Source organism: Schistocerca serialis, chromosome 7, assembly GCF_023864345.2.
Source record: "Schistocerca serialis cubense isolate TAMUIC-IGC-003099 chromosome 7, iqSchSeri2.2, whole genome shotgun sequence".
NCBI lineage: Eukaryota > Metazoa > Arthropoda > Insecta > Orthoptera > Acrididae > Schistocerca > Schistocerca serialis.
Window position 1 is genome coordinate 125,199,054 of NC_064644.1, and position 24,856 is coordinate 125,223,909.

The 24,856-nt window shown below is 39.1% G+C and overlaps 1 protein-coding gene and 1 non-coding gene across 2 annotated transcripts in view; both read right to left on the minus strand.

Moving 5' to 3' along the window:
* The window catches only part of LOC126412312 (DNA helicase MCM9-like), a 167,707-nt gene that overhangs the window by 107,814 nt on the left and 35,037 nt on the right, over positions 1-24,856 (minus strand). The window contains exons 3-6 of the mRNA XM_050081833.1: positions 23,720-23,901; positions 23,475-23,641; positions 16,103-16,240; positions 12,112-12,218 (exon numbers count right to left, since the gene is read on the minus strand). Coding sequence (XP_049937790.1) covers positions 12,112-12,218; positions 16,103-16,240; positions 23,475-23,641; positions 23,720-23,901 — 594 coding nt within the window. The remainder of the gene's footprint in view (positions 1-12,111; positions 12,219-16,102; positions 16,241-23,474; positions 23,642-23,719; positions 23,902-24,856) is intronic.
* On the minus strand, positions 12,311-12,385 carry Trnal-caa (transfer RNA leucine (anticodon CAA)). Its single transcript has one exon. It is a non-coding gene; the product is annotated as a tRNA-Leu (tRNA).

Here is a 24,856-nt window from a genome sequence, read left to right on the forward strand (position 1 = left end):
ATTATGGAATACGGGGAGTAGCTCTCAATCGGTTCACCTCTTACTTTAGCAGCCGACAGCAAAATGTCATTATTCACAATGTTGAGAATGGTTATGATGTGGGGTCTGAGTGGGGTACGGTCAAGTCGGGGGGGTGCCCAGGGATCAGTGTTGGGGCCACTCCTGTTCCTTATTTATGTAAATTATGTGCCCTCTAGTATTACAGGTAGCTCTAAAATATTTCTGTTTGTTGAGGAGACTAGCTTGGTAGTAAAGGATGTTGGTTGCAGCATTGGCTTGGTTTCAAATAGGGCAGTTCATGACCGAAGTTCATGGCTTGTAGAAAATAAACTAATGTTAAATCACAGTAAAACTCAGTTTTTACAGTTTCTAACACACAATTCAACAAAACCTGACGTTTTAATTTCACAGAATGAGCAAATCATTAGCAAAACTTAACAGTTCAAATTTCTAGGTGTCCAGATAGATAGTAAACTGTTGTGGAAAGCCCACATTCAGGATCCTGTTCAAAGACTTAATGCTGCCATTCTTACTATTCGAACGGTATCTGAAGCGGGTGATCGTTTGACACGAAAATTAGTCTCCTTTGCTTATTTTCATTTGCTTATGTCATATGGTATTATATTTTGGGGTAACTCTTCCCATTCTAAAAGCATATTTTTGGCTCAGAAATGGGTGGTTCGGGTAATAAGTGGTGTAAGTTCACAAAAGTCTTGTAGACCTCTGTTCACAAGGCTGGGCATTTTGACATTGGTCTCTCTCTCTCTCTCTCTCTCTCTCTCTCTCTCTCTCTCTCTCAGATGATGTGACTTACCGAACGAAAGTGCTGGCAGGTCGATAGACACACAAACAAACACAAACATACACACGAAATTCAAGCTTTCGCAACAAACTGTTGCCTCATCAGGAAAGAGGGAAGGAGAGGGAAAGACGAAAGGATGTGGGTTTTAAGGGAGAGGGTAAGGAGTCATTCCAATCCCGGGAGCAGAAAGACTTACCTTAGGGGTAAAGGCATGTCTGCTTGTGTCTGTGTATGTGCGGATGGATATGTGTGTGTGTGCGCGAGTGTATACCTGTCCTTTTTTCCCCCTAAGGTAAGTCTTTCCGTTCCCGGGATTGGAATGACTCCTTACCCTCTCCCTTAAAACCCACATCCTATTGTCTTTCCCTCTCCTTCCCTCTTTCCTAATGAAGCAACTGTTGGTTGCGAAAGCTTGAATTTCGTGTGTATGTTTGTGTGTCTATCGACCTGCCAGCACTTTCGTTCGGTAAATATATATAAAAAAGCAAAGATAATGAGACTTACCAAACAAAAGCGCTGGCAGGTCGATAGACACACAAACATACACACGAAATTCAAGCTGCCAGCACTTTCGTTTGGTAAATATATATAAAAAAGCAAAGATAATGAGACTTACCAAACAAAAGCGCTGGCAGGTCGATAGGCACACAAACACACACAAACATACACACAAAATTCTAGCTTCCGCAACCAACGGTTGCTTCATCAAATGGTTCAAATGGCTCTGAGCACTATGGGACTCAACTGCTGAGGTCATTAGTCCCCTAGAACTTAGAACTAGTTAAACCTAACTAACCTAAGGACATCACAAACATCCATGCCCGAGGCAGGATTCGAACCTGCGACCGTAGCGGTCTTGCGGTTGCTTCATCAGGAAAGAGGGAAGGAGAGGGAAAGACGAAAGGATGTGGGTTTTAAGGGAGAGGGTAAGGAGTCATTCCAATCCCGGGAGCGGAAAGACTTACCTTAGGGGGGAAAAAGGACAGGTATACCCTCGCATACACACACATATCCTTCCGCACATACAGAGACACAAGCAGACATTTGTAAAGGCAAAGAGTATGAGCAGAGATGTCAGTCGAGGCGGAAGCAAAGAGGCAAAGATGTTGTTGAAAGATAGGTGAGGTATGAGTGGCGGCAACTTGAAATTAGCAGAGGTTGAGGCCTGGCGGATAACGAGAAGAGAGGATATACTGAAGGGCAAGTTCCCATCTCCGGATTTCTGACAGGTTGGACATCCTTTCGTCTTTCCCTCTCCTTCCCTCTTTCCTGATGAAGCAACCGTTTGTTGCGAAAGCTTGAATTTTGTGTGTATGTTTGTGTGTCTATCGACGCTTATTCCCAAGAATAAGCAGCTTTCATTCTGTTAATACTTGGCAGAAATCAAGCCTGCATAGGGATCGGACTTCAGTACCTCTTGTGCAGAAACATGTGCACTATACTGCTGCATCCATTTTCAATAACCTATCTCTAGAATTCAAAAATCTTAGCAGTAATCCACACGCTTTCAAATCAAAACTGAAGAGTTTCCTCATGGGTCACTCCTTCTATTCTGTCGAGGAGGTCCTTGAAAAATTAAGCCGATTCTTGTTGTTTTGTTGATTGCGTTTACTTAAACTTATGGATTGACTTTTGTCGGGTTAATAAACATTTTATTTTTATCTCTTATTAATTTTATGTTGTAACTTCATGTACTGATATGTTCCATGACCTTGGAGATTTGCTCCTCAATTTGGTCCTATGGAACCAGTTGTGTAAATAAATAAATAAAATATCAAATAAATCCTGGTCATCCATCACATGAAAGCCAACACATGACAATGTTCACGACGAATCGTTGTGCTGTCAGAGTTCCCTCAGATGCTACCATGTTTGAGGGAACTCCGATAGCACAACATTAAGTCATGAACAAACTGCATCCTTATGTGTTAGCTCTTACGTGACAATATTGTGGTGTCATTTTTCAACAGGACGATGCTCATCCACACACAAAATGTCTCCACAAACTGCCTTTGTGATGTTGAGGCAGAGAGCACAAGCTCAGATTGTGTCAAGGATGGGGAAGGATATCGGCCGTGCGCCTGGAAAGGAACCATCCCGGCATTTGCCTCAAACAATTTAGAGAAATCATGGAATGCCTGGATGTCTGGACGCAGGTTTGAACCGTCATCCTCCCGAATGCGAATCCAGTGTGCTAACCACTGCGCCACCTCGTTCGGTGTTCCCGGCAGAACATTCGTGGGGCCAGCTCGGATATCATCTCCATCCTGGTGCCAGTATACACAATATCGAGGACCGATTACAACAGCTGTGGGCCAGCTTGCTTTAGGAGAGGATGATACAATGACATTGTGACACCATTTCCAACTGTAACAGCACTAGCAACCCGACCAGCGAGAGGTGCATCATCATAACGAAAAGAGGACTCATACTGCCAAGTTCTTCGTAAATTTGACTCAATTTTATAAGCACTGAATTAACATAATATCCCCTCACTGCCTGCAAAGTTGTATTTCATTTCCTTCTCCCTTTCTGGCTGCTTCACTTTTTTTGCTAGGCAGCATAGCTGCTCCATCAGTTATAGGTCTTGTCTGCCATTAATCTATCACTCCTTGTTTTAATACTTACATGACTACTCTTCTCATTTGCAAAGAATAATACTTTATGGAAAACTTATTGTACATCTATACTAAGATTTGCTAACTCCATAATGTTACTGAGTGACCTTTGTGAGCGATTCAGATGATGAGCCATTCCTACATTTCACACATGTGAAATACTGTTGCTATGCATGATGTTCGGCTAACCTCTAATTCATGAGTGATTAACTGTGCTTGCAGCTCTCACAGTACATACAGCAGTGTTGCAGTAGGATACAAGAGCCATTCACACTCCAATAATTAAATCACACTTGAAGTTTATCTGTTTATAATGCACTTTGTTGATAGTAAACGTGAAAGGAGACCAAACAGACTTCTCATTGAACTGCAAAGAGCTCAGGTTTCGGGTTCTGCTTAATAGGTCAAGTGTCCACTACACACAGGAGGTGGGTACACAGATAGTGGGTACACAGATAGTGGAGGCTGTGTAAAATGCACTAGGTGGTTTTTTTAGATTAGAGGGTGTCGGGAAAGTGCAGATAGAGCCTCAGTCTTTGAAGGGTCCTGGACAAACACAGGAAGAGGGTAAACATAGCAGCAATCGGTACTGTAGTTATAAACTGTCATAGCTGTATTGGGGAAGAACCAGGGCTTCAAGTGCTAGAGGCTAAAATCATCCTATGTACTGAAAGCTGGCTAAAGCCAGAGATAAGTTCAGCCAAAATTTTTATGAAGGACCTAACAGTGTTCACAAAGGATAGATCAAATACAATTTGTGTCAGCATGTTTATTGCTGTTAGAAGTAGTTTATCTTGCAGTGAAATTGAGTAGAGGTTACACTTCACAACCAGGATAAACTAATAATTGGTTTCTTGTACTGCCCCCCCCCCCCCTCACGACCCCTGCCCTTCCCCAGCTTACATGATTCAGTTGTTGAACAGTTCAAAGAAAACTTTAGTATCGTCTCAAGTATGTACCACACACATACAATCATAGTTGGTGGTGACTTCAATCCACCCTCAATACATTGGCAACAATACATGTTCTAAGCTGTTGGTAGGTATAAAACTTTGTCAGAAATTGCACTATATGCTTTCTTCAAAAACTATTTTGAGCAATTAGTTTAGGAGCCCACTCGAAGTGTAAATAGTTGCGAAAACATACTTAAGCTTTCAGCAACAAATAATCCTGAGCAAATAGGGAGCACCATGACAGGTACAGGGATTAGTGACCACAGGGTCACTGTGGCAAGGCTGACCATCTCAACGTCCAACTCCACCAAAAGTAAATGCAAAATATATCTATTTAAAAAAGCAGATAGAAATTCACTTGACACCTTCCTAAAAGATTGTCACCACTTCTTCCCACCTAACAGTGTAAGTGTAGACAAGATGTGGCTTGAAATCAAAGAACTAGTACGTGAGGCAACTGAGAGATTTATACTGAATAAATTAATAAAAGATGGTACTGAACCTCCATGTTTAAAAAAACAAAAAAACAAAAAAACAAAAAAAAAAAAAAAAAACAACACCACACATACAGATCAGAACACTGTTGCAGAAACAATGAAGAACGCATGCCAAATTTAAAAGAACACAAGATCCCTAAGATTGGCGATGTTTCACCGAAGCTTGAAACTTAGCAGGGACTGCAATGTGAGAGGCATTCAATAACTTCCACAAAAAAACTCTGTCTTGTAATCTGACGAAAATCCAAAGAGATTCTGGTTGTATGTAAAGTACACAACAAATAGCTTCATTGTGCAATATCAGTGGTAATACTGCCAATGATAGGGCCACAAAGCCAGTGTTTCCCAAAATGCCTTCGCCACAGACAATGAAGTAAATATTCGAGAATTTGAATCAATAACAGCTGCCAATTTGAGATACATATAAGTACATATCATCAGTATAGCAACATAGCTTAAAGGCATGCAATCTTGTCCCAATAGCACACCAATTAGGTTCCTTTCAGAGTATGCCGATACAATAGCCCCATACTTTGCAATCATATACCACCATTCACTCAATGAAAGATCCATACCAAAAGACTGGAAAGTTGCACAGGTCACACCAACATTCAAGAAAGAAATAAGAGTAATCCACTGAATTAAAGACTCATATCAGTGATGTCAATTTGCAGTAAGATTTTGGAACATATACTGTGTTCAAACATTATAAATCACCTCAAAGATATGGTCTATTAACACACAGTCAGCATGGATTCAGAAAATTTTATTCTTGTTAAACACAACTACATTGCAACCCCTATTTTACATATTCATGCAGTACAGACTTAAATAATGCAAAACTGAGGAAAATTCAGAATCGAAGAAAATGTTAAAACGCCCCAAGATATGAGCAAAAACGAATGTAATTTCATATATGATTAAAAATTGCAATCCTTTCCAATACTTTGTATAAAATCTGTCCAAGTGAAAGAAATTTAATGTACAATACAATGTTTACACAAAAATTTGTGGTAATGAGTTTCATCAGTTCGTCAAAATCACAGGTGTGTAACAGCAAGTACAAACTCACCAAAAACCTTAAATTGGTATCTAGGTACAAGGTAGTCGAGCTATTTTCTGACCTGCAAGTATCACAAATTATACATTTAAAACATGCGTTTTTGAGAGATCATCCTTTGTGCTCACCCAGAAAAAAGCAAAACTTATGAACATGTTGAATTAAACCAAAAACATCACAACAGCTAAGTGTTTAAACCACAAACACAAATATGGACATATGCTTAATGACAAACTTTGTCATCATTGCTGTTATTGTTTACTGCTTTCCTTGTGAGCTGCACTTCATTGCTCATCACTGATAAAGTGTTATTTTTGGCTTGACAACAGAAACAGAGATGTGAAAAAATGGGTTTACTTGCCCAGTTGACATTACAAGCCTATTAGAAGTCGGCTCAGTGAATTTCTGGACGCTGTGTAAAATGTAAATTTGAAAGAAAGCCAGGTTATACAGTTTCGCTTCATGCCCTCTACCATTGCTGTCAATCTGTATGATCTACACTGAGTGGAGTGTGTGGTGCAAAGTATATATGTGAGTAGTGTGTGAAATTTTTGCAACTATCGTCTCAGATTTGAACACAAAAGTTTTTAAAATGTGCTATCACAAAACCCTTGTTTTATTTTCATGTGACATCTCTGTCACAGCACATCATCTACTGGAAAAGTACATTTTCAGCACTTCATAAAATGCTTTCGCCCTTACCCACACTCCTTTCATTTACAGGCCACTCGCCCTCTCCACACATCCAGTACACGAACTCTTTTTACATGTGTTACTGTCGTGTGGTGCTTGCGCTGGCTATTGGGTGGCTCAACAAGTCACCAGCCAATAAGGGTTCACTAACCAGAAATGGGAGATATTTCCTTGATTAGGACCGAGCGTATTCTTCAAGACTCAGTGTTTGAATCTGTTGCTGATTACAGTACATTGTAGATATATGCAAAAAGATGAGACTGAGTTATAAGTGGTACAAGAGAAGGCAGTGGCTGGGCCCCTCGTCACATGTTGTATCGGTCCAAAATGCTTTGGATCGACTATCGTTTTTCCATTACCGCTGCAACCTAGCAGTAGTTGTATCATAATCACATCGTGAAGCTAAATGTTGAAAGTTGTGTTGGCAACACCAGTTGCTGATTATGTCAGCTTTCCTCTCTCATGTCTCCCGTTTTTACAATGGCCAACAATATTCCCTTAACTCCGCCACCCCCCACTGAGCGAGACATCCAGTAAGAACTTAGAATTGAGGTAAACCTTACTAGGAAGAAATATAAAATTGGGGAATTTTCAGCATTGATTTTGTGGGTTTTTCACAGAGGCTACAACTTATGGTGCAGAATTGTGAAAAATATAAAATTGGAGACTGTAATATTGAGGTTCCACTAACTCTTTATTCGCATGATGTAATGAGTGCTATTGACAGGGGATCTCAAATTGTTTCTATATTTCTAGAGGCTTTTGACACTATTTCTCACGAGAGACTTCTAATCAAATTGCATGCCTAAAGAGTATTGCTTTAGTTGTGCAACTGGATTTACGATTTTGTGTCGGGAAGGTCACAGTATCTAGTAATCGAAGGAAAATCATCGAGTAAAACAAAGGTGATATCTGGTGCTCCCCAAGGAAGTGTTATAGGTACTCTGTTGTTCTTAATCTATATAAATGATTTAGAAGACAATATGAGAAGCCCTCTTGGATGGTTTGCAGATGATACTGTCATTTACCACCTAGTAAAGTCTTCAGAAGATCAAAACTAATTGCAAAATGACTTAGATACGATATATGTGTGAAGCAAAAAGTGGCAATTGTCACTGAATAAGGAAAACTGTAATTGTCACTGAATAAGGAAAAATGTCAGGACATCCAAATGAGTATGAAAGGAAACCTATTAAATTTTGGTTACATGATAACACACACAAATTTAAAGGCTGTCAATTCAACTAAATACCTTGGAATTACAATTACAAACAACTTAAATTGGAATAATCACAGAGACAATGTTGTGGAGAAGAAAAACCAAGGGCTGTGTTTTATTGGCAGAACACTTACAACAGGTCTATCCCAGATCTACTAAAGAGACTGCCTACGCTACACTTGTTTGCCGTCTGCTAGGTCACCGATGTGTGATATGGGATCCTTGCAGACAGAATTGATGGAAGACATTGAAAAAGTCCAAAGAAGTGCATCTTGTTTCATATTACTGAAAAATAGGGGAGGGAGTGCCATGGATATGATACGTGAACTGCGGTGGCAATCATGAAAACAAAGACATTTTTTGTTGTACCAAGATCTTTCATGAAATTTCAATCAATAACTTTCTCCTCTGAACCTACATAGGGAGAAATGACTATCATAATAATATAAGAGAAAGCAGAGCTTGTACAGAAAAACTGCCCATGATATGTAAATCAAAAATCCTAGGTATTTTAAACATGTAAAAAAATCTGTCAATTCACTCCAATGCTAATAACAAGGTTCGGATGACCTCTGAAGTCCTGAAGCTGGCATAAGGTGTTGGAATTGGGGCTTAGAAGTCTGGAAAGGAAAATACTGTCCAGCACATCCTGCACTCTCTGATCTGGAGAATATTACGCTCTTTTTCTTCCTGCTAATACGACAAGCTTACTGCAGCCCACAGACCAAGGAGTAATTAGGAGTCTGAAATGCCACTACTATAAGCCCATATTACTGAAAATGATACAATGCACTAAGAAAAAGTAGGATTATTCTATTACATTGATGGATGCAGTCAGATTCATTATCAAAGCTTGGAGCTGGGTCACAGCCTAAACCATCAAGAACTGTTTCTGCCATGTGGGAATCACAACTGAAGGAATAAATGCCACTGAAACTGAAGACACATTCAATGACACTGATGATCTGGTGCTATCTGCATTGCTGCCAGAAATCAGTGTGACTATAAAATGTATGCAACAATAGATGATGATCTCGTTACAACCGCAGCACAAACTGAAGATTAAATTGCAAATGAATTGAAGACTCGGGGCCACAGTGACCATGAAGTGAGCGAAGAGATGATGAAGAAGAGGCAGGGAGGGAGGGAGTGAGGGAGGGAGGAAGAAATACATAAATAAAATGCCTATCCCTTCTGTTAGTGACACTTTAGAAGCCATTAGAATTATGAACATGTTTTATGAAGCTAGGGGGAGGAGCAGTGAAACTCCAAATACATATAACGTAATTTAGAAAGTATTTAGAAAGTAATTTAGAAAGAATGTAATTTAGAAAGTTCCATTCTATATGACGTTATACCTATCGAAAATATGAGGAGACGATGGCACAGAACAGGAGCTGTAGATACCATCCACTAATGTCGACTGCTGACTATTGGCGGTGTTACGGAGTTAAACATTAGATGTCCTGCCCCCTGCCTGTCTTCCTATGTCATCCTTAGCCAACAGGCTACAACATATGCAACATATGTCAGACAACATGAACATATTAAGTTTTATATTCATGCTGCCTCACATATGTCAAATGTGTTGTATCCACTTGGCTAAAAATGATTTAGGGTGACAAGCAAGGGGCAGGACTTTTGCTATTTAACTCCATGATGCCACAACACAGTCAGCAGTTGACATCATTGCCTACTCTGTGCTTTTATCTCCCCACATCATCACTGGGTATAACATCGCATAACTTATTTTTAATTCAGTGTTCATTATCTTACATGTTTCCCTCTATTCTATTATACTCTAAGTTACAGAGTATGGTCCGAAGATGATCCACACTGGGTTGTAACCGGTCACTACTTGCATGTAAAAGTGTTTCTATGTGATCAAAACTGTTCTGTATAATATTTTACCAATGACAACTGCCTCTAAGGTCAAAATACAACTGACTGAGCTTCTCTTCATTAGTTTATGTATGTGATGATACGCTTTGACCTCCAAGGAATTTTACACATGGTGTCTCATTTAGCGTTTGAGCATTAATATCTGCTTCTGGTCACATCAGGTCATTATGCTTGTTTGAAATCATACAATGTGAGTGCAAAATTTAAACTGTTGGCTGTGAACAACTTGTGAGCTTGCCCATCTGAAGATGTGGTCTATCTCTTATCACTCCACTATTAATAAGACTAATTTTTTATCTACATCACTACTACGTAATTAATACTTAAGTGCCTGGCAGAGTGTTCTTTGAACCACCATCAGACTATTTCTCTACCTTTCCACACTCTAACAGCATGTGGGAAAATGCCATGACATTACTTGAATCTGTCGATGCACCTACTGCTACACACAAATTCCTCATCTTTTACTTTCTTGGCAAATTCTTCTGCTTTAATCTTAAGGAGAGGTCCACTAATGAGTACACTGATGCCTCTCTGTTGCTTAAACCACTTAAGCAGCACTTCATCCACATTGCTCGGTTCAGCTTTTCTTTTCTGCTTAATTTTAGATCCGTTTTGTTCATACACAGTAACAATTTTATCCTTGTTCCTCCAAATAATTTGGACAATGAAATTTACAAATTGATGACACATGACAAACTTTTTGTGCCATTCTCGATTTCATGAACCACTTTCACTTTTTCTTCCACTGTCAAAACTTTTCGTTTACTGGCCATGCTGTTTTAAAATGCGTGTACTTCTTAACAAATTGTTATGTAAATTGACATAATTTGTATTGTTGACGAGTTCTGTAATTGTCACCACTAGTGTATTATGAATGTGCTACATTAACAATGAGGTGAGGTGTCCATTCTACATCTATTGCTGATGGAAAGGCAGAGAGAATATGTCAGGCTGCCGTATTAAAACAACAGATTTCCTTTTTCAAAAATCCTGTTAATAACTGAGGCTGAAAATGATGTTATGTAAGAGGTACATGCATATACATTTGTCATATTAAGCATGGATGAGAAGTATGTTCCTTACAAGGAATAAGGCCGTGCCACAGAAATCATGATGTTATAGCCGAGATGTCAATGTAACCGATGTCATTATAAGAAAGTTCAACTATAATTTATTTTTAATTTAGTGTTCATTGTATTACTGTTGTTATTATATTATTGTTGTCCTCCAAATTACAGAGTATGGTCTGAAGATGATCCACATCAGGTCGAAACCAGTCACCACTTATGAATAAAAGTGTTTTATGTGATCAAGACTGTTCTATATAATATTTTATTGCTGTTAATTGTGACCACTGTCATGTCCAGCATGTTTACAGAGATTAATTCCTCATTGTGTTAACCTAAAAACAAGGGTGATGGCTTGTTTTGTATGTTTTCACTTTTTGTTGTCCTATGGAATTATCTTACAGTGCAGTGCTCCTAAAGTAAATATGTGTTTATTTGGCAGAAGGGAGCATAAGAACATTGTGTGACAGAGATAATTGAACATCTTGCAGAAGAATTTTTAAGCAATGTGGATTTCTTCTGAACACACTTACCAACACATTTTCTGCTTAATATTTTTTGTTACTGACAAAAATAAGCTTCAGTTGAACTATGATTGCACAATCACAAAGTTTTTCTGTAGATTTTGTTTCCTTTTCCTGAGTTTATAGTGCATAAATGTACATAGGTGGAAAGATATTCAACAAGCCTCCACCCAACACAAAGCAATAAAATGGGATTTCCTACTAATTCACAAGAAAATTGAAAACCTACCTCATTAGCAACTTACTCTGCAAATTACCGGAATAGCTACACTGAAGGATGCTATGTAGCAAGTAATAGTGTTTATTCTGAAGATGTATGACAGGTATTAATATACTGCAAACAGTACTCAGTATTCACAGATGTAGGTAAATATTAAGCTACCAATGCAAGATAAACAGCAGTAATTTGGTGTAACTCTTTTCCCCCCGACTCAGCTCTTTTTCTGAGCTTTTTTTAAGAATGTCTATGGATGTATTAAATATATTTTTCCATAGTATTCTTATATACATTCATGAAAATTTTCTGTCTGAGGTTAGTCTGGAACACTGCAAAAAAACATGAGGTCAATAACATACCTCTGCTCTATCCAAATAAAACCACCACTCTTAAACCATGATCTGTTGTGAAGTGAGATATACTTTTTACAGAAGATAAAGGCATCATAGAATCCTCTCTAATAAAATGAAGTACTGTTCACAGCATTATCGACTAGTTAGCATGCAAAAAAAACACACACTCTACAATGAATTTAAAAAATACAAGTCATGCTCACCATACTGTAATATCATCTCCTGGTTTACATTTATCAACCAGGTCATCTTCTAGTGTCACCCACATGGAACGTGGAATAGATCCCACACTAAGTTTAGCAACCTGCTCCTGCAAATGCAAACAAAATTAAAAGTAATTAAATACATAGCTAAACAATAAAAATGATAAGCATTTGAAACTTCCTGGCAGATTAAAAGTGTGTGCCGGACCGAGACTCGAACTCGGGACCTTTGCCTTTTGCGGGCAAGTGCTCTACCAACTGAGCTACCCAAGCACGGCTCACACGCCGTCCTCACAGCATTACTTCCGCCAGTACCTCGTCTCCTACCTTCCAAACTTTACAGAAGCTCTCCTGCGAACCATGCAGGACTAGCACTACTGAAATGAAATGAAATGAAATGTCGTGTGGCTAGGGCCTCCAGTCGGGTAGACCGTTCGCCTGGTGCAGGTCTTTCGAGTTGACGCCACTTCGGCGACCTGCGCGTCGATGGGGATGAAATGATGATGATTAGGACAACACAACACCCAGTCCCTGAGCAGAGAAAATCTCCGACCCAGCCGGGAATCAAACCCGGGACCTTAGGATTGACATGCCGTCACGCTGACCACTTAGCTACCGGGGCCGGACAGCACTCCTGAAAGAAAGGATATTGCGGAGACCTGGCTTAGCCACAGCCTAGGGGAAGTTTCCAGAATGAGATTTTCACTCTGCAGCGGAGTGTGCGCTGATATGAAACTTCCTGGCAGATTAAAACTGTGTGCTGGACCGAGACTCGAACTCGGGACCTTTGCCTTTCGCGGGCACGTGTGAGCTATAATTATTGTATGGCACACAAACATGTTAGACATGCTACTGTGTTGTTAAGGCACAGAACAGTAGGGGGTGGGAAATCAGAAATTTTTACTGAAACTCATTCGCATAGCCACAGGCAATAGAAAGTTAAGCCAGAGATAGAAGATAAAGCAGGAAACATGCTGGTATGTCACAAGTCGGTCAGCACTTCGACACATTACAACACCATCCAGCAAATGATAAATAAATATTCAGCAGAAAGAAGACTGCCACAGCAACCCAAGGGAAGAGAGACAAACATATTTGTTAGCTTGTGAGACGTGGTGTAAGAAACTCTATCTCTTGTACAAGAACATGTAATGGGGATCTGATACAGCAGTTAACACGCTGTTAGGTGAATACAGCAGAGTAATGAGAACACGTGCAGACATTATGATCTGGGCATCACATCATAGCCTCACACTAGCTCCCTTTAAAACACTCCGGTTTTTCAGCTCTTGTCAGCTGGTCACTGGGATCGACGGCATTAACAGTATTACGATTACGATACTGTAGTAAAACTATGTCCCAGATGCTCCAGCACAGTTTATAAACTAACTGAAGAACTTCATGCTACTCGCCACCTGCCACCTACTGATGGAGAAAATGACTGTCTTCGATAATGGAACCAATTTATGCTGGAAAAAATTAGTTCCAATTTTGGCCACCACATGCAAATCTGCCATTGTACACTGTTTTTATGATAATATGACATCCATGCTGTAATTTGATAAGCCATAACGTGAGTGAACAGTATAGCTATTGAGAAGAGAGACCACGCGCTGTTAGTGAAACTGTTTTATGTGAACAGCAGCAATTACAACGTTGCATTGAGAGAGCATTGCTGAGTGAATGTTCCAACAGGCCTGATATCATTAAATGACTTAAAGAAGATGATAATGAAATTCAAAAACACAAGTGAGCTTGGAGTTCACCTAGAAGAGGAAAGTGTCCTAGCCCAGCAGAAGTTATTGACAAGGTTGGTGTTGCTGTAACTGACCATGCAGCATATGCCCAGATAGTGCTAGTGTTGTGCAATGTCACAAGAATTGTCTATCCCATTTACAACAGCATGGAAAGTTTTGTGGTTTATTTTACACTGTTACCAGTACAAAATCCACATGGTACAGCAACTGAAACCCCATGATACACAGCAACGTTCTGAATTTTCTCTTCGATTTCTGTCATGGATTGGAGTTGATTGCAGGTAGTCGGGCAATATTCTGTGGAGCGGTGAGGCACATTTTACACTACAGTGCCCAGTTTATAAATATAACTGCTGAATTTGATATACTGTTAAACAACGCCTTGTGCACTTAAAGCCACTGCACTTACTGTATGTGACTGTGTGGTGTGGATTCAATAGCATCTCTATTTTTCAATCCGTTCTTCTTTGAAGAGGTGTACTGTGATGTCTACAAGTTATGAAAGCCTCCTTGTACAGCATGTGACTCCTGCTTTGGCAGAGTGCAACTGTGTGAAAACCATTGTTTTCATGCAAGTTGAGACAAGACCCCATGTTACTTGCCCAGCAAAAGATCTGCTCAATGCAACCTTCCACATTCTCCATTAACATGTTTTTTCCAGAGGTTTCCCAGAGCATGACCTGATCTAATTCCGAGTGACTTTTGGCTCTGAGTCTACCTAAAAGAATGCACTTACCAGGGAAACATTCGATATCTACCTGATCTGAAGGCCAGTGTACAGAAACATATTGCTCAGAATGAAACCTAGCAAAAACCAATGAATCTGGGGAGAACTTTGATGCATGACAACACGTATGATGCATATTTTTGTATTACAAACGTATAAATACGAATTTCACCAAATACAGAATGGTCACTTCAGAAGCACTTAAATCAACATTGCAATGTGCTTTTGTCAGCCACTCATAGTTCATGTCATGGGACCTCACAAGCCAATGATAGCAGATATTCAGAGCATAGGTCATGTGACGAATTCTGTCAACAACAAACACACGAACAGGAAAAGTTGATGGTTTAAATTAATAAACATACAGAATAGCTACAAGAAAAGCTAAGCTTTCATGTGTAATATTGGTCTTTTATAGCATGTTACCCTTTAAGATATATCAAACACAAATGTGCCAGTGAAATTTTAAATAATGGCATAAATGGCTGGTCTTCCGAATCCTACTGTTTCAGTATTATATGCATCAGGGACTACGATCCAAGACTGCAAACTGAAGCTCTACAGATGAGCAGTAAAAGTGGCTGGCCTGGCTGGAGGCCATTCATGAAGAACTGAAATCCCTGAAAGAGAACAACATGTGGGTACTAGTTAAATTGATGGGTCTTATGCAAGAAAACTGCAGACAATGGGAAAGTTTGCTTCAAGAGTTGACCTATGGCCAACGAACATGTACAAATTCAGGGACTTGATTATGAAGAGACAGACATTCAGCCCTGTTGCACGTTATGATAGTATTCGAACCCTGATGGTAGTGACTGCTGCAGAGATTTTGCAGAGAAAATGAAGCTCGACCAGTTTGACCACAAAACAGGTGAACTACTAACAAGACATTAGAAGGATCCAACTCGAGATGCTGCATGAAATAATTGGATGCATAAGATTAAATCCGTGTGAAATTCAATACTCATATGTATTCTATGGAGGTAGTATTAACATTGAAAAGAAATATACTAAGTGTACTGTCTTACAAGTGAAAGATGAGTTTCCATATCTTTGTTATGCAAGTGCACTGGGCTGTTTGGCCTGGTAAAACAAAGTGTTTCGTATTGTGTTGTTGTAAGTGTATCTCTGAGGAATCAGGCTTTTGTACACCTTCTGCAGTGTGTTTCAAATAAATAATCTTAACACACTGTATCCTCGATTGTGTGTTAGCAATTAATTTAGTCACTGTCTATATTTTTATTGATAGCATTGTGAATATAATCACTATGTAAAAAGTACATCAGCAGACAAGCTGACATCTAATGCATATCCATTCATAGATGGCTTTACTGCTGTAAGTAAGCACAAATATATTGTTTCTGGAATTTATGTATTATCACTTTCACATGTTTCTTTTCAAAACTTATGATTTACTGTTCAAAACAACAACATTATGAAACAAGGACAGACTCTACTGAATTGTAAATGACTTTATTCAATTTCATGCTTAAAAGCTTTCTTTTACCTGAATTTTTATTTCTTGGTAATCCTTGTAATTGTCATGATCAATCACTTTAACTGGAGATATATTTGTTCCTTTACAGCCTTCAGGATTCCTGCACTTGTACTGGTTTGGTATTACATAATAAAGTTCATAATCAGCCTGGAATACAGTAAAAATACAATTATATAAAATATTATAAAACATAACAAAGTAAATGACAGTTGTCTATAAAGGAATCTGTTAAGTAGTATTACGTTTTGACAGATGGCAACAAGCTGAGGATAGGGGTAGGGCTCCAGCTATCAAATCTACAGGCTTTTTACCATCAGGGATTAAGGCAAAATGACAGAATGAAAAAAATGGGGAAAACTACTGGGCTTTGAAAATGTGAAGGTAGGTCTTACATAATTCAGAGCTAAGGATGCGGATAACAACTGACATATTGGTATGAGAGAGGATACAACCCAGTGAAACATCTCGTTTCTGTGTTCACTGACAAACAATCAAAACGAAATTATTAAACAACCTCAGTTTTTGGCATATAGTTCAGTTTTGGCCATTTAAACCATTGAAAAGATGTACCAGACATAACTGATTCATGTCCATATTTAGCATCTCCAGCTTCCAGAGAAGAACCTGTTTTTATTCATGCTGAAGATCCAGTTTTCCTGCATATTACTGCTTGTAATTAGTATACATTGACTGACACCTGTAATGCATAAATTTAATTTTTGCATTTCATTGAATGATCATATGAAGAAGATGAGAATGAAAAAAGGGGAAGGTTAAGGATTTATCAGTATCCATGTGCTTATGGGCAGAAAAACAAGGATGAAGAGACGAAATTTGTAAGACCTTCTTGAAGGAATGCTACCTGAGTTAGAACACACAGAATAAGTAAACAGATATAGCAAAATGGAGATTTAGCACGTAACTGTGAAGGATTTCTTTATTTCTTTTTTAATTATTGAGACTTATGTTAATGTTACTAACTCATAGATTGTTTTACAGGGTGTCCATAATTAAGATTCCAGTTTCAAAATGATTTAGAAATAAATCTGAACAGCATATAATCGCTGTAGGGAATCATCCATGTTCAGGAGTCGCTTCCTGCTGGCCTGCTGATCTGGAATTTCTTGCTCACATGGTAGTGGGCAATGAATGGCCGTGGAAAATACTGTGGGCAGGCAAAGCCCATTTCCATCTACAAGCGGACATGTCCAGCTGAATTGCAGAACATTGGCAATGGAAAATCCACACACACATCAACCAGTACCACTTCATTCTGCAAAGGTGGTGCAGGTTGATGGCATTGTTCATTGTAAGGCCATATTTTTCAAGGAGATGAGCCCTGTGGGTACTGTCACCTGTACCACCACTGATTAACACTATGAGAGGCTTTTATGCATCAGTGTTATTACAACTCTTCAACAACATAGATGTGTGGGTAGTATCATTTTTATGCAAGATGGTACTCCTCTGCACATTGCACGGGCAGTGAACTGGCTTCTGCAGAGGCATTTCAGATATGCTAGAACTATCAGTAGTCATTTCCCCACAGAATGGTCGTACAGATCACCCGATCTTAATCTGTGCGACGTCTGGCTCTGGTGTCATCTGAAAGATGATGTGTTCAGTGCTCCAATTAGGAACATAGCTGAATTGAAGACATTCATTGTGCAACACATTCTGAATTGAATGTGACCCCCAAGACACTCCAGTCTGTCAAGGAACATGCTGTTATTCAATTTCAAATTGTAGCACAAAACAATGGACAACATACTGAACGTGTCTTGCATGAGTCTCACGACAATTAAAAACTGATGTCATTTTGCTTTTTATGCAGTTTTTGGTCCAAGGACAGTTAAAAACTGATTTTTTCCAACCAACGTGCTATGACCTTGCTGTGGTGGATGGGCTTACCTAACTAACAGTGGCACAACTGTTGACTGCCGAAGTCATGCAGTTATGCATATTGAACAGTACAGATAGTGTAATGTGCTACTCAAATAATAGCCGTCGTACTGCGACTCATCCGTCATTTGTATCTAATCCTGTTTACATTAAGAAACATAACAGCACCATCTACTGGTAAAATTTTCGTGATTTTTTTTCCCACGACATTTCCCCCTGCGTCAGTAATATACTGTTCAAATTTGACACCATTCTGAGCAATGCTTCCCTTTCTACAGCATTTTGAAACTGGAACTTTAATTAAGGGTATCCTTTACATACAAAAATGGCAACTAAGACATATTCCAACACATATGTAACCTGTAACATACTGGTTATAATTAACATGCAGCTACTCAGAGATATAGTGTGGGCTGTAATTATCGTATGGCTACAAAACTTGGTAGGTATTCTAATGTGTTAATGTGGTAGAGATTTACGCTGAGAAAAAATTAATTCCAATTTTGGCAACCAGGTGCAAATATGGTGGTGCGAGTGCAAGAAAGATGTTATGAAATGTTTCCATATGTAATGGATTAAAAATGGGACATGGCAGGAAGGGTCAAATAAGTGAGAATGGCATAAAGTTTATTTTATTATAAACAGCTGCTTACACAATTTTTTCAATATGGGCACTGGAGACATCAATCAGATCCATAAAATGACGTGATCAACAATTGCTCAAAAACAGTTCCGGAGGCGTCTGAGCAATGTGTTCCCCTATACTGGCCTTCAGCCCAGATAGAGATCGAAAGTGTTCCAGTTAAACACGTCCTTTTAGATATCCCCAAACTCTCACATCAAGTGGCTTCAGATCAGGTGATCTTGGAGGCCACACATCTGGGAAACCTCTGGAAGTAACACATTCATGGAAGATTGCATTAAGCAGATCTATCACAAGGAAAGTGACATAGGGTGTTGTCCCTTATTGCATGAAGACAGTGATTTCCACATCACTGTACTCTTCCAAAGCAGGAATCACAGGTTGTACAAGGACGTCTTGATGATGTGCAGAAGTCATGGTACAATTGACCGGTCCTCTGGGTCTAATCAAAGAAGAATGGAATGAGAATAATGGTGCTTGCGAATCCACACCACAGTCACATACATTGAGTGCAATGGCTCTTCGTGCACAACACATGGTTTAACAGTACCCCAAATTTGGCAGTTCTGAATATTTACAGCACCTTGTAGTGTAAAATGTGACTCATCACTCCATAGAATATTTTCGGGCCACGTCATAAATGGCAATCCGTGTCCAAAAATGAAGAGCTAATTCAGAACATTGTTGCAGATCGTGAGGTTTTAGTTGCTGCACCATATGCATCTTGCACGGATGTTGTTGTTGTTGTTGTTGTTGTTGTTGTTGTTGTTGTGGTCTTCAGTCCTGAGACTGGTTTGATGCAGCTCTCCGTGCTACTCTATCCTGTGCAAGCTTCTTCATAACCCAGTACTTACTGCAACCTACACCCTTCTGAATCTGCTTCGTGTATTCATCTCTTGGTCTCCCTCTACGATTTTTACCCTCCACGTTGCCCTCCAATGCTAAATTTGTGATCCCTTGATGCCTCAAAACATGTCCTACCAACCGGTCCCTTCTTCTTGTCAAGTTGTGCCACAAACTCCTTTTCTACCCAATTCTATTCAACACCTTCTCATTAGTTATGCGATCTACCCATCTAATCTTCAGCATTCTTCTGTAGCACCACATTTCAAAAGCTTCTATTCTCTTCTTGTCCAAACTATTTAACGTCCTTGTTTCACTTTCATACATGGCTACACTCCATACAAATACTTTTTGGAAAGACTTTCTGACACTTAAATCTATACTCGATGTTAACAAATTTCTCTTCTTCAGAAACGCTTTCCTTGCCATTGCCAGTCTACATTTTATATCTTCTATACTTTGACCATCGTCAGTTATTTTGCTCCCCAAATAGCAAAACTCCTTTACTATTTTGAGCCTCTCATTTCCTAATCTAATTCCCACAGCATCATCCGACTTAATTCGACTACTTTCCATTATCCTCATTTTGCTTTTGTTGATGTTCATCTTATATCCTCCTTTCAAGACACTGTCCATTCCATTCAACTGCTCTTCCAAGTGCTTTGCTGTCTCTGACAGAATTACAATGTCACCGGCGAACCTCAAAGTTTTTATTTCTTCTCCATGGATTTTAATGCCTACTCCAAACTTTTCTTTTGTTTCCTTTACTGCTTGTTCAATATACAGATTGAATAACATTGGGGAGAGGCTACAACCCTCTCTCACTCCCTTCCCAACCACTGCTTCCCTTTCATACCCCTCGACTCTTATAACTGCCATCTGGTTTCTGTACAAACTGTAAATAGCCTTTCGCTCCCTGTATTTTACCCCTGCCACCTTTAGAATTTAAAAGAGAGTATTCCAGTTAACATTGTCCTTGTACGGATAGCATTCTCAAATAGCCGACAAAACATTCCATACTACTGACGAAAGAATGGAAAATTCCCACGATATTGCACGAGCAGTAGCATTACCTGGGGCATGTGTTGCATGGTTAGTTACAGCATCAGCAACCTCATCAGTAACTTCCACTGGGCTAGGATGCCATCCTCTTCCAGGTACAACACCAACCTCATCCGTGTTTTCAAATTTCATTATCATCATCTTTAAACTATTTAATAACGTTGGACCGCTCTTCGGACCTGTCAATTGGCAACACTCTCTCAATGCAGCTCTGTGCTGCTGATCACACAAAACTGTTTCACTAACAGTGCATGCTGGCTCTTCTCTATTGCCATAATGTTCACTCACATTATGGCACGGATGTTATACCATGATACAGTGTACAGTGTCAGATTTGCATCTGGTAGTTACAATTGGAACTAATTTTTTCCCAGAGTAAACCGTTTCCACATTAGACATTAGCATACCTAGAAAGTTTTGCTGCTATACAATAATTACAGCCCATAATGGACATCTGTGAGTAACTGCACTTTAATTACAATGAACCAGTACAAATCCCACGGCTAATATAAAAAAAAATTCTTTAATTTTTTTATAATTTCTTATTCGTTAGGTTCTTCTGAGATAAACACAGAAATAGAAGATCAAGTATGTAACATTGGAGAAAAAGGTCAAATAACAGCTTTCATTACTTTCGTGAGCAATAATTAATAGGTGATGACAATAAATGTAGACAGAAATGAGTATGTGCGTCAAATCAGTGCACGTAAATAAATGAAAAAATAGCAAAATTAGTTGGTTAACTATGGTGCACATATTCATTTATTAAATAGTTTTGTTCTTGGTTTATAAAAGATATTCTCAGAAATATTCTGAAAGTATTTTATAAATATGACTATGAATCACACATCTTCATGGATGCAAGCAACGTTGTTTTGCAGTTCACATAAACTACTTGTGATATACCCACATTGGTGGTGCTAGTATATTTTGGAATATTCATAGAAAGCATGTGAATATAACACTTGCAAACGATTCCACATAAGTATGCACTTGTTAGATGCAGATTGTGTTAACCTGCCAAATATACATATGGCCAAGCTAGAATGTTGTTGGCTATGTTGACCCAGGCTCATCTGCTGGTTGTTCAACCCCCACCCCAATCGTGAATCCGCAGAAGACTGAGGCATTTACGAGAAGTGGCTTTGTCAACATTTTATGATATTCTGAGTAGCTGACAAGGAGACCAGTAAGGCTCTTTCCTTATCTTGCTAACTGTGACAGTTAGTTCCTCTGCAAGAACCAGTGTCACTTTCTTTTGACACTGTGTAGTTTGCTGTCCTCCTATCACCACAAGTGTAACCATGTGGTCAATGCGCATGTTGAATTCCACAAACGTCGTGATTAGTTGGAGCAATCATATCGTGCTTGGGCGGCCATGCTTCCTGGCCTCAATCATCAGTTCGTCACAGTTGAGTCTCGGGTATCTTATGCAGACACCACAATCAAAGACACAATAATTCGTCTGGCACCAGATAAGGTGGTACGTCAATGTGCTCTGCAGTTTGAGGACCTTACATTGAATATTGCACAGCTGTTTGATGTCTCTCACACCACAGGCTGCTAATCAGAGGCTCGGGGTGGTGTCGTCGTTGACAGCATACAGGAAGGAGCTAACGGGCACTCAATTCTGACATTATCAGCGGACAGCGTACAAAACTGATGCATGGAGCCTGGTGCGCTGCAGGTGAGGAGGTAGCTACGGTGCAAGCAACCCAACCAGGCTGAGACAGGCTAATGCATCGTTGGCATCGCGAACAGCAAACGCCATTTTCTTTGAATCCCTCTTGTTTTGTACAGCATAAGCAAGCAGCCTGTGCCAAGTGGTTGGCCTCTTGCTATAAATGTAGTAAAAAAGATCACATATCTGGGGTATGTCAATCTATACCCCCCCCCCCCCCCTCCAAAAGACTCATTGCAGGAATCATTGGACATCAATTTTCATACTGTTTCATTATCGTGTCCATCGTTCTGTGCACATCAGAACAAACTTTTCACTGAAGTGAAGGCATTAATCTTACATAACGACACGGGGCCATCATGTGTGTACTCAACTCACAGACACAAATATGTGTAATGTATGTTTATTGTCCCGTCATCTAGCAAGAATGTATTTCCCAAGAAAATACTAACAATAATTAAGGATAAAATTAAACAGATATTAAATGTATTGGATAGGAAGAATAATGACGAAAAACATCAATGCGTGTTGTGAAAGACAGGTATAATAACTGTCATAACTTCAAAACGGACACAAGCATAACAAATTTGAAAACACTAATCAACTATAAGATGGATGGGTGTTTAGAATTTTAATGATGCAGCAACATATTAGTCACTGAAGGAAGGGAGCCAGCTCAATTGGGAAAAAACTGGCAAAAGGAACAGGACATAGCCTGTTCAAGGAAATATTCTGTACTTTGCCTGAATGATTTAGACCAGAGATGCAGAGGCCCCACCCTGCAGGCCACACGAGGGCTGCCACTGAACTGATGGCAGCCTGCCACTCTCAGTTCATTCTTGTAATATACTTTTTTTAATACTCATCTTTCATTCCTTCCGAGAAACGAGAGATGGGCCCTGGTGCAAACTACTAAATGGCGTATTACAGAAGGATAATATTTATAAAACAAATGATGTAAACTTACTTTGTTGCATGTGGTCCTAGCAAGTGTGTACAAATCACACAAAACCTAAATTAGATCAATCAGATGAGGATTCGAACCCTCACTTCTCTAGAATTTCAATCCAGTGCTTTTATCACTGCAACACCTGGTAAAGATTTATTGACTTTTGACAGAGATCCTTACTTACATAAGACAGTAATCAAATATCTATTATGTGAGAAGCTACTTGGAAGAATATTCTGAGGAAAAATAGGGCATAAATACCAAGTTATGTGGCACTAATTTGTTAACAGTTAAACTGTACCTCTGCTGTAAAAATGTGTTTGCATTTTGCACAAATGTAACTTCTCCGAAACTCTAGCATTTTAGGTGTTGTAATCCTTATTACTGTCCCGGAAACTCTCAAAAAATTTCCTATGTCGTCATTGCGAGGAAATGCAATTCGGTGCAGTTCAGGACATACTGGTAAACCTGTAAATTAATAATAATATATGCAGGAAAATACTAGAAAATGTATGAAAATAAAGGTACTATTTTAAATTAACATACCTGTAATACGAGCATGAGTTTTTGTTTTTATGCTTAAATCACACTTCATCTCTTCGGACTGAGCCTCATACAAAGTCTTCTGTGCCTCAGCAAGAGACTGATCACATAATGGCAAAAAACGACTAGGTGCAGAAATGATACCATTGCCAAGATCAGCACTTCTCTCAAACAACTGAGAAAATCTGTTAGAAGAATCTATAGTTAATTATACTCGGTCAGCTTTAAGACAAATTTAAATGTTAAGTAAGTCATTAAAATTCTAGCTTCCATTCTGTGCAGCAAATTTTATCAATGTTTTGCTTGGTCATAACCTTTTCAGTGAAAAACAAACTAATGTAAACGTGGATGAATTAAAATACGCACATTATATTACTGAATATGAAATGCAGCAACACAGCAGCAAAAGATACAATAACAATGATTTACAGATTTTGTCAGAGCTTTCTAAAGTCAATATTCAGTCACTGACAGAATAAAATATTAATTTTCTTAGATGAGACACTGAAAAAGTTGTTTTATCTAAATGAATAGTCACATTTTCTTTGTGCACCTATGGTATTTGTAGCTGCCACACAAACACTGAATATGCACATATACAGTGCATGAATTAATAAACTAATGAGACGTTTCAAAACAAGAGAGCAGAATTTTATGAGAAACAGGAAACTATAACAGCACAATCTTTACAGCCTTAAAATATTATCCCCAGTATATTTAGAAATGAGCTAACACGCAGTATTCGTATCTTCTGATTTTCCCAGAGTTTGGGCTACATAGCAATACTGAACTACATTTCATAAACACAATTTTAGAATATTTTTCCTCAGTTTCAAGTAAATGATCAATGCAATTATGTTTCTCTCCATATGGCAATCATTCTTCATATATGATAATTGCACTATGTGCAAGCCTGTACCCTGTATATTCAGCCATCACAATCATGGGTATGTTTCATGCATCACCTTAGGACAGAGATAGTCAACAGTAGAGTAGCTGAGCTGTTTACCATCAATCCTTCTGCAGTCACCACAGTGTCCGGGTGCACAAGCTGCACAGATACGCATCATCAAGGTCACGGTAAACAGCTAAACAGTGCTGCAGACACAGGCACCTATGTAGGTCCACACAGCCACTGGG